At 33.9% G+C, this 15,170-nt stretch overlaps 1 protein-coding gene across 1 annotated transcript in view; it reads left to right on the forward strand.

The window, feature by feature from the left end:
• The window catches only part of LOC143410781 (EGF-like repeat and discoidin I-like domain-containing protein 3), a 224,590-nt gene that overhangs the window by 151,692 nt on the left and 57,728 nt on the right, over positions 1-15,170 (forward strand). The window contains exon 3 of the mRNA XM_076871505.1: positions 7,616-7,729. Coding sequence (XP_076727620.1) covers positions 7,616-7,729 — 114 coding nt within the window. The remainder of the gene's footprint in view (positions 1-7,615; positions 7,730-15,170) is intronic.

Genomic DNA, 15,170 nt, shown 5'->3' on the forward strand with positions numbered 1-15,170 from the left:
TCCAAACACTCTAGATCATACATAACCCAAGTTATATAGACTCAGCATACATTTCCAAAATGTTGCCAAAAAAATGTAATTCTAGAGTACATTAATGAGCTCTCTAAAACAAACATTTGTATAAAATCATGCCCCATTCCACATTTGTTAAGTTCTTTATTAACTCCCCAGTACACAGGAATAAAGTTTAAAATTCTTAACCTGATTTATAAAGCCGAAATCTGGTTCCTATCTTCTTAGTAACCATGATCCCCTGTAATCCATGTCCCCTCCCCACAGTCAAATTACATGCCCTAGACACTTAAGGTGTTCAGTTCTTTCAGAAAACATTGTGTGCTTTTATGTTCTTTATTAATTTAACAATCTTAAAAAAAAGCTCCAGCTCATTCTTTAAACACCATCCACAGTTATTACCTCCTTCAAACAATCTTCCACATCTCCTGTAGACAAAGTTCCCTGCTATAATCACAGAACATTTTGTGCTTAATACTCTAAGGCATATATTTCACTATATAGCATTATAATTATCTTCTTCTTAAATAAAAGGGTAGAAATGCTGTCTCTTAGAACAGGAACCATTCCAATTCACTGATGCACCCAATTATGTATTTTAGTGCCCAATTCATAGATGGTACTCATAGAATTTTAATAACTGAATGAGTGAATGAAAGGATGAAGGCAGATTATATGAATCAGAGCTTTGCTTCCAATATGAATCCCATTTCACCTATCCTGTTATGGGTTTGTGATAATTCTCTATAAAAAATTCAGAATGGTTAATCAAAGTTGACTGCTAAAACTAGAAAGAGGAGCAAGTGAAATAATTTGGTTCAGCAGATAGGATGGAGGGATTTATTTTGGATAAGGCACTAGAAAGTGCAAAAATGAATAAGTGATAATATACCATAATAAAAGTAGGGAACCAGGGAATATATGCTTTTCATACTTTGATCAAAGAACAATGAGATATTGAGAAGTCACACTTAGACCTACAGATTGCTTATATGAATAATAATGAAGCACATGTTCATGGAGAAAAATAATTCATAGAGTATAGTATGTATAAGAGAATACCCCCCAAAATTTTCCTAATTCTACTAAACTGCAAAACTAAACATTTCCTAGCCTGCAAAACCAATTTAGTTTCCAATATTAGGAGTTGTTTTGAGGGATTGCATTTTACTGTGTAGCACTTATCATTTTGGACTGCAGCTAATTATTTATTCCCTTCTATATTTAGTCAGCTGTAAGGTAGTAAAAAAAATAAGGGACCATGACATATAAATCATTAGCTGCATTCTGAGTACCTAGCACAGAACCAAAGAAGGATGGATGGATGGATGGATGGATGGATGGATGGATGGATGGAAGGACTGACTGGTGGTTAGATAGATGGATAGATAAATTGATGGATGAGTGCAAGAATGAACTTCATAAGAAGAAGAAGTTCTTTTCAACATTTTCTAACCTGGCTTATCCTTCAGCATCACCTGAACTCCTTTTAAAATAACATGTTTACCTCCATTTCACACAAGAATCAGAAGTTCTGATTATGTAGGTATGCTACATCTTGAGACAAATATTGAAATACATAACACATGCTATATCATGCATGAGATGCCATATTATTACAAAAGAAAGACATTTGAAATATTTCTCTGACATTTTTTTGTGTGACTTTTCTGATTTCAAAAGAGAAGTCACTCAGTTCACATCAATTGAAAAAAAAATTACTCAATTTCCATTATTTCCCTAATATAATGCCTTTAGAAAGAGGCTATATCCCTAATTGCTTTCCCAATCTTCATCAGTGAACTCCTTGTTATAGTACTTAGGTCTACGCATCTCCAGTATTCCCGGTTCATTCTTACCAATCGACAAATATTTACTGTGGACAAGTCATTATGCTGCATGCCCACATCCCTGAAGACAGTTTGCACTCTAATGAAAATTTTCAGTGAAGGATGCATTTGGGTTTCTTGTTTTGTTTGATTTTTTCTTTTTTTGCTTATATTGTATGCTTTTATTTAGGAATGCCCTCAAGTCATCAAATATTTCAATTATGGAGACATCACAACCCCTCTCAGTTATCCCTTCCTTAACCTGATTCTCAGCTGGTTTTGGCTTTACAAGTACCTTGGAACAGCTGTCTTATCTCACCAGCCAAATATCTGATTATGAGCAAATAAGCCTTAAGCATTAATAAAATAATTTTATGTGGAAGTATTCCAAAGAATTGGAATGGATACCACTTTGATACAAATAGAAAAGGCATTTGCATCAAAATTGAGATATTAAAATAAGTGCTAGGATGCCAAGAGAGAGATGGGCAGAGAATACAGCTCTTTTGTTTGAAAGAGGTGATAGGTGAATATCTCTTGGATTTTGAACTTTTGTTACCTTACTGTTCTTAGTAAGTAAAAGTTACCAACAAGTCATTATAAAAATATTATACGTGTACTGATGTGATTGGAGAATGTTGATCTTAATTTGATACTGAAAAATAAATGACAGGTAACATAGAACAAAGCTATATCAAAAGGGAATTCAAGTTTATGAGATGAAAAATATACTGAACTTGTCCCTGAAATGACTGGGAAATTCTATAGGTAATTCTGATTATGGCATAGTTACATTCTATATTACAGTGGAAGAACAGTATTCTAGAAATTCATCATAAAGTCATTCAGACTTAAAAGAGAAAATGAAAAACCATAGGCTTTAGATAAGTAAAAAAAAAAAAAAAATTAAAGGTCAAACTTTAAAGGTAATCACTCACAGGAGGTCTGGATAATATTTAACAGCTAATGGGGAGTTCAGGGAAGATGTGTTGTTAAGGATCAAAAATAGTAGACCCTTGAAAATAAGCTTTCACCAGTTAATTAGCAGTCAATAACAATATTTCAGGGAAAGATAACCCAAGAGAAAGAATAAGGAAACCAAAAAATCATATCTTTGCAAAATGGAAAAAAAAAGCAAAAACATGCTACAGTGGTGTCCTTTTAGTATCAAAACAAGGTGCTAAGCCAAAGTCTCAGTGCTTTACTCAGCTTTTTCATTTATGTTACCAAAAATCTGACCAAGATAAAGGAGGAAAAGTTTATTTTGCCTCATGGTTTCAGATTTCTCAGTCTACAAAAGGTTGACTCCATAGCTCTGGGCCCAAGGCAAGGCAGAACATCATGGTAGAGGGAAGCAGCTCAGAATATGGGAACAAGGAAGCAGAGAGATAGCTCCAATCACCAGGGACAAAATATTAACACCAAAGGCATGCCTCAAGTGACCGACATCCTCCAGCTACACCCTGCCTGCCCAAGGATACCACACAGTAAATCCATATTAATGGATTAATCCACTACTTAGCTTATGACTCTTATAACCAATAATTTCCCTCTGAAAATTCTTTCAAAATTGGCTAAACATAAGCTTTTGGGAGAACACCTTTGTTTAAACCATAACACTCAAAGTATTACTTCTTGATGCTGTTGGGGCTTGGTACATACTTGGCTGTGATAAGAGGATAGATTGACTGACAGAAAGGATAAATGGACTTCTGTTCCCAGAGGTTTAGCTATCCTAGTGTAAAAGGTATTCAATACTTAAAATATTGTAAGCCAAACTGAAAGAGGAAATGTACCTCAACTACTAGGATTTCAGCATCCACCTAAGGAGTTCTGAGGGAATTCAAGGAAGAATTAAGACAATGATAACCCAAGAATAAAAACTGCTGTGATCCTAGTACAAAGGTGACTTAGAGAAAAAGTCATGAATTAATTAGCTGATTAATTGGTTAATTATTATTATTATTGTTTTAATTTCTAGAGGAGGCTCCAGAGAATTAGTCTAGATATCATGCAGTCTAAGGAAGAATGGGATAAATGCATATTTAAATATAATTCTCTGAAAAGAAGCAAAATGTCTTCCATAGCAAAGATTATGCCTTGCTTTTCAAAGACCCAAATAAGAAACAAGCAATGCAATTTTGACTTCAAAAAATTTTTTTGACAGTCTGCTGTTGCAAGTCATGACTTTGGGCTATAATTTGCACAATATTAGGTTTGACAAAATTCCAGAACAAAGACAATGCATAAGTAAATAATTTTCTGAATGCAGATGTATATTAAGTAAACTTCCAAAGAAATAAGTATACCCATTGACCTTCAGACCTTAAGACTATCATTACTATTATTACAAATGAGCTATAAGATTGATTAAATATAGAAATTCTTAAATATAGGACTACTGTGTGAAATTGTTCTAAGATTTAAAAAATATTCTGCTGTATTCCACTATATTTAGAATAGATATGACCCTTTTTTCCTGGAAATTATAATGACTTGATCTGTGACAAAAACTAATATGTACAATTTATTATGAAGATGTTTAATTTTCATTTCATTACATTATAGTGTGTGAACATTTATAAGACTTTAATTAAGCATGATTTATACAAATTGAGGTCATTTTCCATTTAGATTGCTTGCAGTGTTAATCACAGTGTGAATAGCCTTTACTGCTGAAAGAATTGCATTATACTAATATATAAACGCCTCTCTGTAATTTGCATATGTTCTCTGAGCCCGCATGTTACTGGATATGTGCACATGTAAAAATGTTTTGCTAAATATGATACTGAACTACAGAATATATATAATTCATTTAAAATAACATTTACATTTTATAAATTTAGATTTAAGTAGTTTGAGTTTTAAAAATAAACATTGCAAAGTGAATATTTAAACAATGAAGAGGTTATTTTTTAACATAAATTAAGTATGTCTATAAAGCCTTTCCACTTCAGCAAATGTAATTCCAATTCACTCCACCTCATGTTAACACTGGCTAAAGGTGTTAACGCTTGATTTTTTTGGAACCAGAATTCCTTAATTATAACTTGCTTGTTGATGACTCTAGATTTGTCTTATGGACCTATAGCTAAAAGGTTCAAAGGTTGATTTGTCCTAGATGCACATTCACATATTTTTAAACACTATTTATTGTGTAAAGACATGGATGATTTAGGGAAGAACAACTGTGTCTGCATATTAATAACAGTACATACAATTCTTGGTTGTTCTCACATTATTGACTAGGGAACTTCGTTCTACTAAGATTTCAAAGGGGCAAGAGTTGGATTTGATTTTGGTCATGATGTATTTCGTTCTTAAAATGAGAAATTTCTTAGGGCTTTTTACCTGAGTACTAAGTCATATTTTGTACTATTAACACCAAATCTAGTGTAGGTTTCTCTCCTGCCTTCTATTCATTTCTCAAGTCTATCTCACTATGGCCTCACTGGGTCCTTCTAAAGCAGGAGGATAAAGGGGATATCCTCCTATCCTGCTCCACCTCTTCAGTGCCAAAAGACAAACTGCAATTCCTTCCACTGGAGCTAAGGGTTCATTGTAATTTGATCCCTTTCCTGCATCTTCAGACTTGGGATGTCAATACTCCCCCTCACATTCTCTGCTCCAAAGTGGACTATTCATGTATCTAAACCGACCATCAGATCTTCAAAGTTGTCATCAATTCCAGTTCCCTGCTTGGAAGTACACCACACTGTCCAACTTGTCCTTATTAATCCTGATTAAAACTTTCCTTCAAGGTGAAAATCAAGGTATATTCCCTATGTGTTCTTCAGGCATCAGTACTCAGTTTCTTCTATATGCATATGTAAACAAATAACCTTTTTATGAATAGCTTCATAAAATAAGGAAATGCTTTTTCTGAGAAATGAAGATTTAATTTATCAGCCATAACATGTTTTTATCTAAAACAAATTACAGGAAATGTGGTCTAGGAAAAGGCATAGTGGGCATGTTCCAAAGTAAGCAAACTTTGCCATTGTCTTAAATTGAATTGCAACAAAATAAATAACACAGAGATTTTCATACCACTTAGAGTAACTGAAGTTTTGATAATAACAAGAAGAATTGAACATTTCATCAGCTAGAAAAGTGAAGAAATGACTTAGGTTCATTCTTTCCCCTTCTTTTTACTCTCTTTTCCTTCCCTCCCTCCCCTCTTCTCTCTCTCAGGAGAGTTTCAGTATCAAATATTTGAGAGCTTGTCATAATTTTCAGCACACAGTTCTTTTTAGACATTGTCAGATCCTACATTTATTGTATTTTGCATTTCTGAATACTGAAATTATTGAGATTATTTTCAACATAGTCATGAATTATCTCTGCTTTAAGTTTGGGACACCTAAAAACAACAACAAAAAAGAGCTGCCTTCAGAGAAAGTCATGAGTCGCTTAAGGAATATAAGACCTCACTTTCAATAGTGCACCATGAATGGGAATGTGACAAACTCAATTTTCAGAAGGGGATAGTGTTTAGAAGACAGAAATTGGTACTTGTTTCCTTGTTTGGTCTTGAGGGGATAATTTAGTGATCAAATTGCTTTAAGCAACTGTGATAACCTAGGACTTCAGATACACCTTTTAATATAGTTGATAAGAAGGCACATAAAATCTAAACTATATTTTTAGGTTGCACATGTCACTATTTCTATTATTTTGCTAGAAGTGTAGCAGGAAACACTTATGGGCACCAGTGGTCTTCAAGTAGAGTGTAATATTTCAGGAGTATAAAGAACAGGGAGTACAGGAGCTGCATGTGGAAAGTTTGCCATCTGACTAGGGGAAGGGTGAAAGGCATATACCTAGAGGACTACTAACTAATACTGTTTATGTCTTAAACTGGTTAAACATAAAACAGCAACAGAGTTATCAGATTCAGGACCAACAGGGAGTTGACTGGAGTAGATGATAGGAGGAAAAAGAGATGAGAGAGCAGCCTGCTCTCCACCTACCTTACTAGCTCTACAGAACCCTGTGTTGTACTACAGGGAATTATTTGGAAATATCAGTGATTGATATTTGACTCAATTAGTCATTTTTCCCTTTTGCATTCAATTCATATTCATTTTCTCTGTTGTCTAAAATTAGCATGGAAATTAGTATAATTTGATGAATGTTATTACATACAGTTTTGTATCATGTGTGATAATGGTATATGAAAGGTAAGTCCCCTTAGTCATCCTAACTTTAGAAACTCTTGAATGAGATTAGGAAGTGATCATCATTTACATTTATTATACTTTGCATGTAATGAGCTTTAGCGATTAGCTCTAATTTGCTTCTCATCGTATTCATCAAAGGCAAACTATTTAAAAACTAAAACATCTCCGTCAGTTAGAATTTTAATGAATTAAGATGAAATGAGACAGTGTTAATTGGCAGTTGCTGTGGGGTGGTTTCTAGATCTTATAAGTAAAACCAATTCATCTCTCCATGAGGGTTAATTTGTTTGATTTAATTCTAAGGATATACTGAATATTTCCCCAAACTATCATATGTATTTTTAGAATTTGAGAATGGTTTAGTTCTGTTGATCCTTCATCTGGATTTTTCAATTCTATTTGAATTTGATTAAATTTGATTTTAATGAACTGTTGGTTTAAGCAGAATTTGTATCACTGACGTGTATAAGTACAAACACCAAAGGATATAGCATCACTGAGACTTTTTAATTTGAAATGTGTAAAACTTTCTAATATCTAATCATTTTTTTTACCAATAACCCTCTTCCTTTATTCTTGTTTCCTTAGATATAAATGAATGTGAAGCTGAACCTTGCAAAAATGGTGGTATATGTACGGACCTTGTTGCTAACTATTCCTGTGAGTGCCCAGGAGAATTTATGGGAAGAAATTGTCAATATAGTAAGTATTTTCATGTGTATATATATTATATATGTATATCCATTTATATGCATATGTGGATATATACATACACATACATGAATGATTTTATTTATGTATCCTTCATTTATTATGGAATCTGGCCAAAATCAATACCATTCCTTTCAGAGTTCATAATTGGTCAAAATGGCACATTCCATATTTATTGACATAATATTATTAGCACACACATATTTTCCAGTTCACAGTATGCAGAGAAGTAGCATTGTGGTCAGAAAAGAATGGCAACAGTCCTGAAGATACTCAAATCTGTTTTTCCAAATAATCCCATTTTTATTTTGAAAGTGTGTATAACCTAGATCAGTACCAACAGAGTGGTTACTTTGGATTTGATAGACATTGGAACCAAAGAGCTTCTATCACAAATAAAGGTAGAGATAAAGAAGGATTTAGTTGGCCTCCCTTACATCAGCAAGGATTTTATATCTAATTTATTTGTCTTCTTGGAAGCCTAACACAGTCACATTTTGAGATAGTCTATCAAATGTCAGGACAATAATTTGTGTGAAATGTTTAAAAAGAGGCAGAAAGTTTTAATCTCCTTAAAAATAGAAAAAAAGGAGGCTAAAAGTAGTAACAGGGCTATCATCAATGGTGTGGGACTTAAATTAGGCAGAAACACAGGTAAATAAGAGCACTAATGATATCACTTTATAATTGTTGGATACTTAGGAAACTTCATATGCTACAGATTTTATGTGAATTATACTATCTGAGCATCACAACAATATCAAACTCAGAATAAAGAATTCAGATGTAGAAACTTAGATACATATGTGATGTGGTTTGTCCAAGCTTTCACAATTAGTCAATTAGTTAGTTGTAGAAGCAGAACTAATAAAAATGCAGGCTTTGTATTCCCAATTCAGTGCATTTTCCTCTGACCTGAGATATTTCTTCGGATACAGATGATCAAAATGAACATACAATAAAACCATTACTTCTCTCCCTCTTTTTCTCTCTTTGGACACGGTCACACATTTCCCACTTCCTCCTTCTTCCTTTCCCTTCCAAAATGGTCTTTATAAAAAAAAATAGGGAATTATATTGAACAATTTATTTGAGTTATATGTACAAACAAATGATCATCTAAAAGCTACATACCCATCATCCAAACCTGAAAAATTACACTAAAATAGTCAAGTTATTAATATCAAAGACAATTCACTATCATGTCCATATTCAAAGGAAAGTCTTAAATATAGTGTATAAATACAAACCAAGTCAAAGAGAAATAGAATGTTTCACTAAACAATATAAAAAAAAAACTGATTGGAAGACACCAGGTACAAAGTGATGGACTGAGGGGGAAATTTTTCTTGGCTCCAAATGATTGGAGAAGGATAATGAGCATGGGTTGATGAGGAAAGCCACAGGGATGAAAGGGCACCTTGAGGACAGATAGACCATCCAACCAGAGACCAGTAGCCAGCCAAGCAGCTAGTCTAGCAACCTTCCCATAGAGCACTTACCTGACCACGTTCATTAACTCAGATGCAGATTCAGCTCTTGGCCAACCCCAGGCACAGAACTTTGATCCTTTGTTTTTTTGTTTCATGGAAAATGAAGATGGCTGCCTGGTCAGTGCTGATAATTGTGCTAAAGAGCTACCTCTATGATGTCTACAAATGAACACTTTACTAAGATGGTGAAGAATGAACAAACCAATGTCAGTGAACTATATTACATTCGTGTAGCAAAAATAGTTCTGGGACCAGAATAGAGTATCTTCCGAGAAGCACTGGAACTAAGCAGAGCTTAAAATGGCACCTGGCTTAGCTCATCCAGGCATGCTAAGGCCACACTTCTGATTCATAGGAAGACTGGACAGTTAGCAACTGGAGGGAGAGGCTTCCCATTTTCTTTAATGGACTCATGAGAACTGCCTTGGGACGACTGTCACTCTGAGTTGATCCATTCCTAGCTCTCTGAATCAGATTCAGAAGAACTAGCCTCTGAAGATATGAACATTCTAGACCAAGCCGTAGAGCATTAAGGAGTTGGGGTAGAGCTCAGAATTGATAGCTAGGGGAGGTGGAGCTTATGAAATAAACACTAACATCAGGAAAGAGGGAAAGATGCCTTTGCTGCCCAAAGATCAACTAAACACACAACTGGCTGCCAACATGTTGAAATCAAAGAAGACTTGGTGTGAGCTGGATCTTGAAACCAAGAGCTAAAACCTGTTTATACTGTCACAAGAGACTTTTGTTGAGGTTACTGCATCTGAAACTGCCCTTGAGAAAAAAGATGACTGATAGATTATGGAAAGCATATTTTGAAATCAGCTGTCCATTTACTTGCCATCAGTTTGTACCTGGTGTCATCCAATCAGTTTTTGATATTGTGTTTAGTGAAACATTCTATTTTTCTTTGACTTGGTTTTGTATTTATACACTATATTTAAGACTTTCCTTTGAACATGGACACGATAGTGAATTGTCTTCCTTGACCTGAAGATTTAGTTCTACACATTGAGAACATTGAAAATTCACCACAGAGAAGCACCTTCATGTTACAGATGGCACTAACTCTTTGCTGCTTGAGGTTAGGATCTTGGGAATTGACATTAGATAGATTATACCTAATGTGACAACTTTCATCCTGCAGCAAAATTGATAAATTTTCATCTGTGTTTTGCATCACTCCCAGAGTGTTACCATTGACCAGCTTACACCTGTAAGAATGGCCGAGAAGCTATTTGTTTGGGATAAGTCACAAAGAAGGAAGACTAACTGCTAGGTACTTAGTGTCAGAGGATACCTGTACTAAAACATGGCTGCTCTTGTGTTCAAACCCAACGGTTGTTAGTTTAATCTTGGGCTTGTGTACTCCATTTCTTTGCTTTACTTCTTTCATATTTCTATCAATGGCTTAAGTTCAATTTATTTTGGTGGAATTTTGCATTTGTGATTTATTTTTAAAATCATTCATTGTGAAATCATTTCAACACCCTCAAAAATAGTAAATAATAGAAGAAACTGCAAAGGACTAGAACTGACTTTAAAATAGTATAATTATCTGGGCGTGGAGGCATATGCCTGTAATCCTAGCAGCTAGGGAGGCTAAGGCAGGAGGATCACAATTTCAAAGCCAGCCTCAGCACATTAGCAAGACACTTAGCAACTCAGTGAGACCATGTCTCTAGTAAAATATTTTTTAAAATGGCTGGGGATGTGGCTCAGTGGTTAAGTTCACCTTGGTTCAATACCAAGTACCAAATAAAATAATAATTAACAATAATAATAATAATAACTATAAAATAGTAAAAGCCAAAAATAAACTGTGGAACATTTAAAATAAAGACAGAAGAGGAGTATCAATTATCCTCAGTTTATTATATCTTTCAGTTCATACAATTAAACATAACAGCAGGAAACAAATGGCAAAAATATGAAAAAAAAATTTCCATAAAGGAAGCAATTTAATATTTAGAGTTGAATTGTGTCTTCATCTTACAGTTGGTGTATTTTGAATTTTCTGAAACTTTCCTATATTACCTTTATAATCTGGAAAGTGTAATTACATTTTAAATGAAATTTAAAGAGAGAGCACTATGTGAAAAATGAAGACTGACTTCACCTCTCTCATTGCCTATTCCCCTGCCTTGTATCTACTCCCTCTCATTTGGGAGTGAGAAGAGGAGAGGGTGGGAGTTTTAAGCTAGGATCGCATGCTGAGCAGGAGGCTCAGGAGGAAGTTCTGATAGGGGCACACACTCTTCTACAGGGATCCACAAGCTCCTCACACCTTCACACATGCTTATATGTCCACACTCACAAGCACAGATGCCAGGAAGGAATGTGTTCTTTATCATGGAGGGAAATTATTAACAAAGGAGGTGACAAAAAATGTTTTTTCAAAGATATAAAGAACCCTCATTTTGCAAATTTACTTAAAGGAGTATTTCCTTGCTTCTACATGTGCTCCTTCCAATCTATTCTCAATCCAGCTGTTAGAAGCAACCTTTAAAAAACAAAACAAAACAAAACAAATAGTTGAGAAAGCACCAACTCACAGCCCAGTCTCTCACTTTGCTGATGTCAGGCAGAGTAAAAGCTATAGTCCTCTTTTCTGAGATTCACAGGACCCATCTCTACCCAACATTGCTCACTCCTCTCTCTCCAACACCATTTCTGGTCACTCTTATGCACAACTGTACCCACACTGATCTCCTAGCTGTTTCTAGCATATACCTAGGGTATTATTGCCCTAGAATATTTCTTTTCCCATTCCTTTTTTCCCCCCTGCGGTATTTGATATTGTGACACATCCCCATCCTGCCTTCAGGTAATTGGGGAAAAAAAAGAAAGGAAGAAAGAAAAAGAAAAAAACCACCAAACTCAATGAAGCCTTCCTCTTGACCTCAGCATAGTGGAACACACTTTCTGCTTTGTTTTTTTTCTCCTTAACATTAATCACTAACAATTATTTTCAGATTTATATGTTGTTTATTGATTATTCCCTCAATTGAGTTTGTGCTCCATGAGATTTTATAATTGCCAGAAGAGTGTTGGCACATAGTGTGTGTTCAATAAAAAATCTGCTCATGAATGAATGAACCTAGCATTTTTATTTCCTTAAGAATAGGAATGAGATATTATTTTTCTCAGTGTCTTCAACTACTATCAAGTTATTTTTATTTGACTTTCCTTTTTAAAGCAGCATTATAAAACTGCCTTTGGCAATATAATAAAATGTAATTCAGCACTTTGGTACTTACTTGGTACACCATTGATACATATTGGTACTCTAGCATTCATTGTACTCAATGAATATTGATGCAAATTGAATTGCTTTTCTTTGATTTGACAATTAACCCTTTAATTTTTGCCATAAAATTTGCAGGTAAAGGTTCCAGTAATTAGTAAATAATTACATTTATAGGTGTATTAAGGAAAGGAAACTTTAAGTTCACATCAGATTTTTAGATATGGCCTATATAATTTACTCGTCTCCTTTGAAAGATCTTAATTATCTTTCAGTTTTATATTTCATTTTAAATGAAATTGCTATTGATTGATATGTGAAAGTCATTTAGGTGTTCCTACCATATTTATTACAGCATTACAATAATTCTTCTAATTAAAGTCCTCATTTAGACTCCCTTGATTCTTTTAAATGATTAAAGCTCAAGTGTCCAGACAGTCATTTCCATAAACAGCTTGAAAGGAAAATGATGACTGGAATGAGAAATGTATTCTCATAAGAACAGATATGTCTTGTCATGTATGTTTTATATATATGTATATATGTTGTAGTTGGGCACAATACCTTAATTTTTATTTATTTTTATGTGATGCTGAGAAAAGAACCCAACTCCTCGCACCTGCGAGGTGAGCACTCTGCTGCTGAGCCACAACCCGGCCCCTTGCCATGTATGTTTAACAGCATGTGGTGGTTAAACCATAGTAAGTACAATGGAAATTGATAGCTCATTAGTTAACTAATCTAAAAATAACTAGAATTGTTTTAATTTATCAGGCTATATGGCCCACAATAGCCATATACAATTCCCTCCTGGCTGCTTAAATGTGACATGATTAAATTTCAGGAATGGCACTCAAATACATTTTCATCACTGACACTATTTCTGGAAATTAAGATAGTTACCAAGGGAGCTCTTAAAATGCATTGCCAAACTATTATGCCAAAATGAATTAAGACTTGGATGAGTTCAGAGGGCTTTATTAAAAATAAAAACTAAAATCTTCAACTGAAAACAAAGTGAGGTTTCAAAATAGCAAAAATATTCATGCTTTTCTTGAAAACTGTAAATTAATATTTTCTTATCTTCATTTTTGAGCACTCATAACTCTTTAAGCATAATAAAAATGAACAAGTATTTACAAATGCACATATATGTGTAGTATATGTGTGTGATATATATAAAGAATATATATACATGTATATATATTCTTTTTAATGTCAGTGTGTACTACCTTATATCTTTATGTAAGTATAGGCTTATTCAATGAAAATACATAAGTAAATAATGTGATATGTATTGTATATATTCAATGCAATTGTTGCTTTATAAAGATGAATTTATAAGTAATGGCAAACACATTGCTAGACTGTCTTGCCACCAATTGTCATATTATAATGTTGATTTTAATTTTAGACTTCACTGTGTGCCAAGAATTGTCCTAAGTACTTTAAATATTAATTCATTTAATCCTCTCAGCAGTCTTTGGAATAGGTGCTATTTATTACTGGTTCCATTTTACAGAGAAAATTGAGCTACTGAGTGATTAAATAATTTGCTTAGGTTCACATGGCTAGTAAACTGCAGAGCTTGGCCTCAGTCCCAGTCATTGCAGCTGCAGAGCCTGCAGTTCTAAGTATGATATGATCCTGTCTCTTACAGGGTAAAAGGAAACTGTTTATTACACTGCATATATTAAAAACACTTGCACGTGATGAGTGGTCTTGGTGAGTGTCAGCAGCATTAGAGGGAAAAACACAGTCTTGGCATTTAAAGAGAACTATGAATTTTCTATTTCTATCTTTATATCCTGAACAAATTAGTTGCCTTTTCTGTTCCTCGGGTTCCTTATCTGTAAGCGAACTTAACAATTTAATTTGATTCATATTGATGAACAGGTTAAAATTAATAGTAGATGTAAAATACCTAGGTCAATAAATATTGTAAGTAAATTAATGGGTAAGTAAATACACATTTTGGAGTTGTGTGAAAAGCTAAAACCAGTGTACCCCTACATTTGCTTTTTGTATAATTTAGATATTTTATATGGTCAAACAGCTCACTTATCTTTTGTAACTGAGAATACATAATTGACAATAATTTTTATGGAAGTTTACAATACAACACTAATTTCCTACTCTTCTCTATCCAGGTAGGACATAGACCCAAAAACAAAATATGAAAGAAATTTGCCAGTGAAATAAGCCAGGCATAGAGACCCACCATCTCACATGTGTGGAGTATAAGAATATTAATCTCAGATAAGTGCAGAGTAAAATGTTTGTTACCAGAGGCTTCAAGAGGAAGGAGAAGGGAGGGAGAGAAGAAGTTGATCAATTGGTACTAACTTATATTTAGAAGAGAGAATACAGTTCTGGTGTCCTCTTGCACAGTAGGATGGCTGTAGATAACAATTATAACAATAACTGCATACTTCAAAAAGCTAGAAACAAAGGATCTTGAAAATTTTTTCCAGGAAGATAATATGGGAAGAGAGATATGTTTAGCTTTATTCAGATATTACATGATGTGTACATGTATAGAAACAGCACATGGCACCCTATATGAATATGTATAATTTTATAATTTTGTCATTTAAAATAAATTAAAAATAAAATCTGATATAAAATAGCTTTAAATCAAGAGTTTTTTTTAATTAAGAAGTGAAAAAGCAAATTGAAGCACACATAAGTG

Source organism: Callospermophilus lateralis, chromosome 11, assembly GCF_048772815.1.
Source record: "Callospermophilus lateralis isolate mCalLat2 chromosome 11, mCalLat2.hap1, whole genome shotgun sequence".
In the NCBI taxonomy this organism is placed as follows: Eukaryota; Metazoa; Chordata; class Mammalia; order Rodentia; family Sciuridae; genus Callospermophilus; species Callospermophilus lateralis.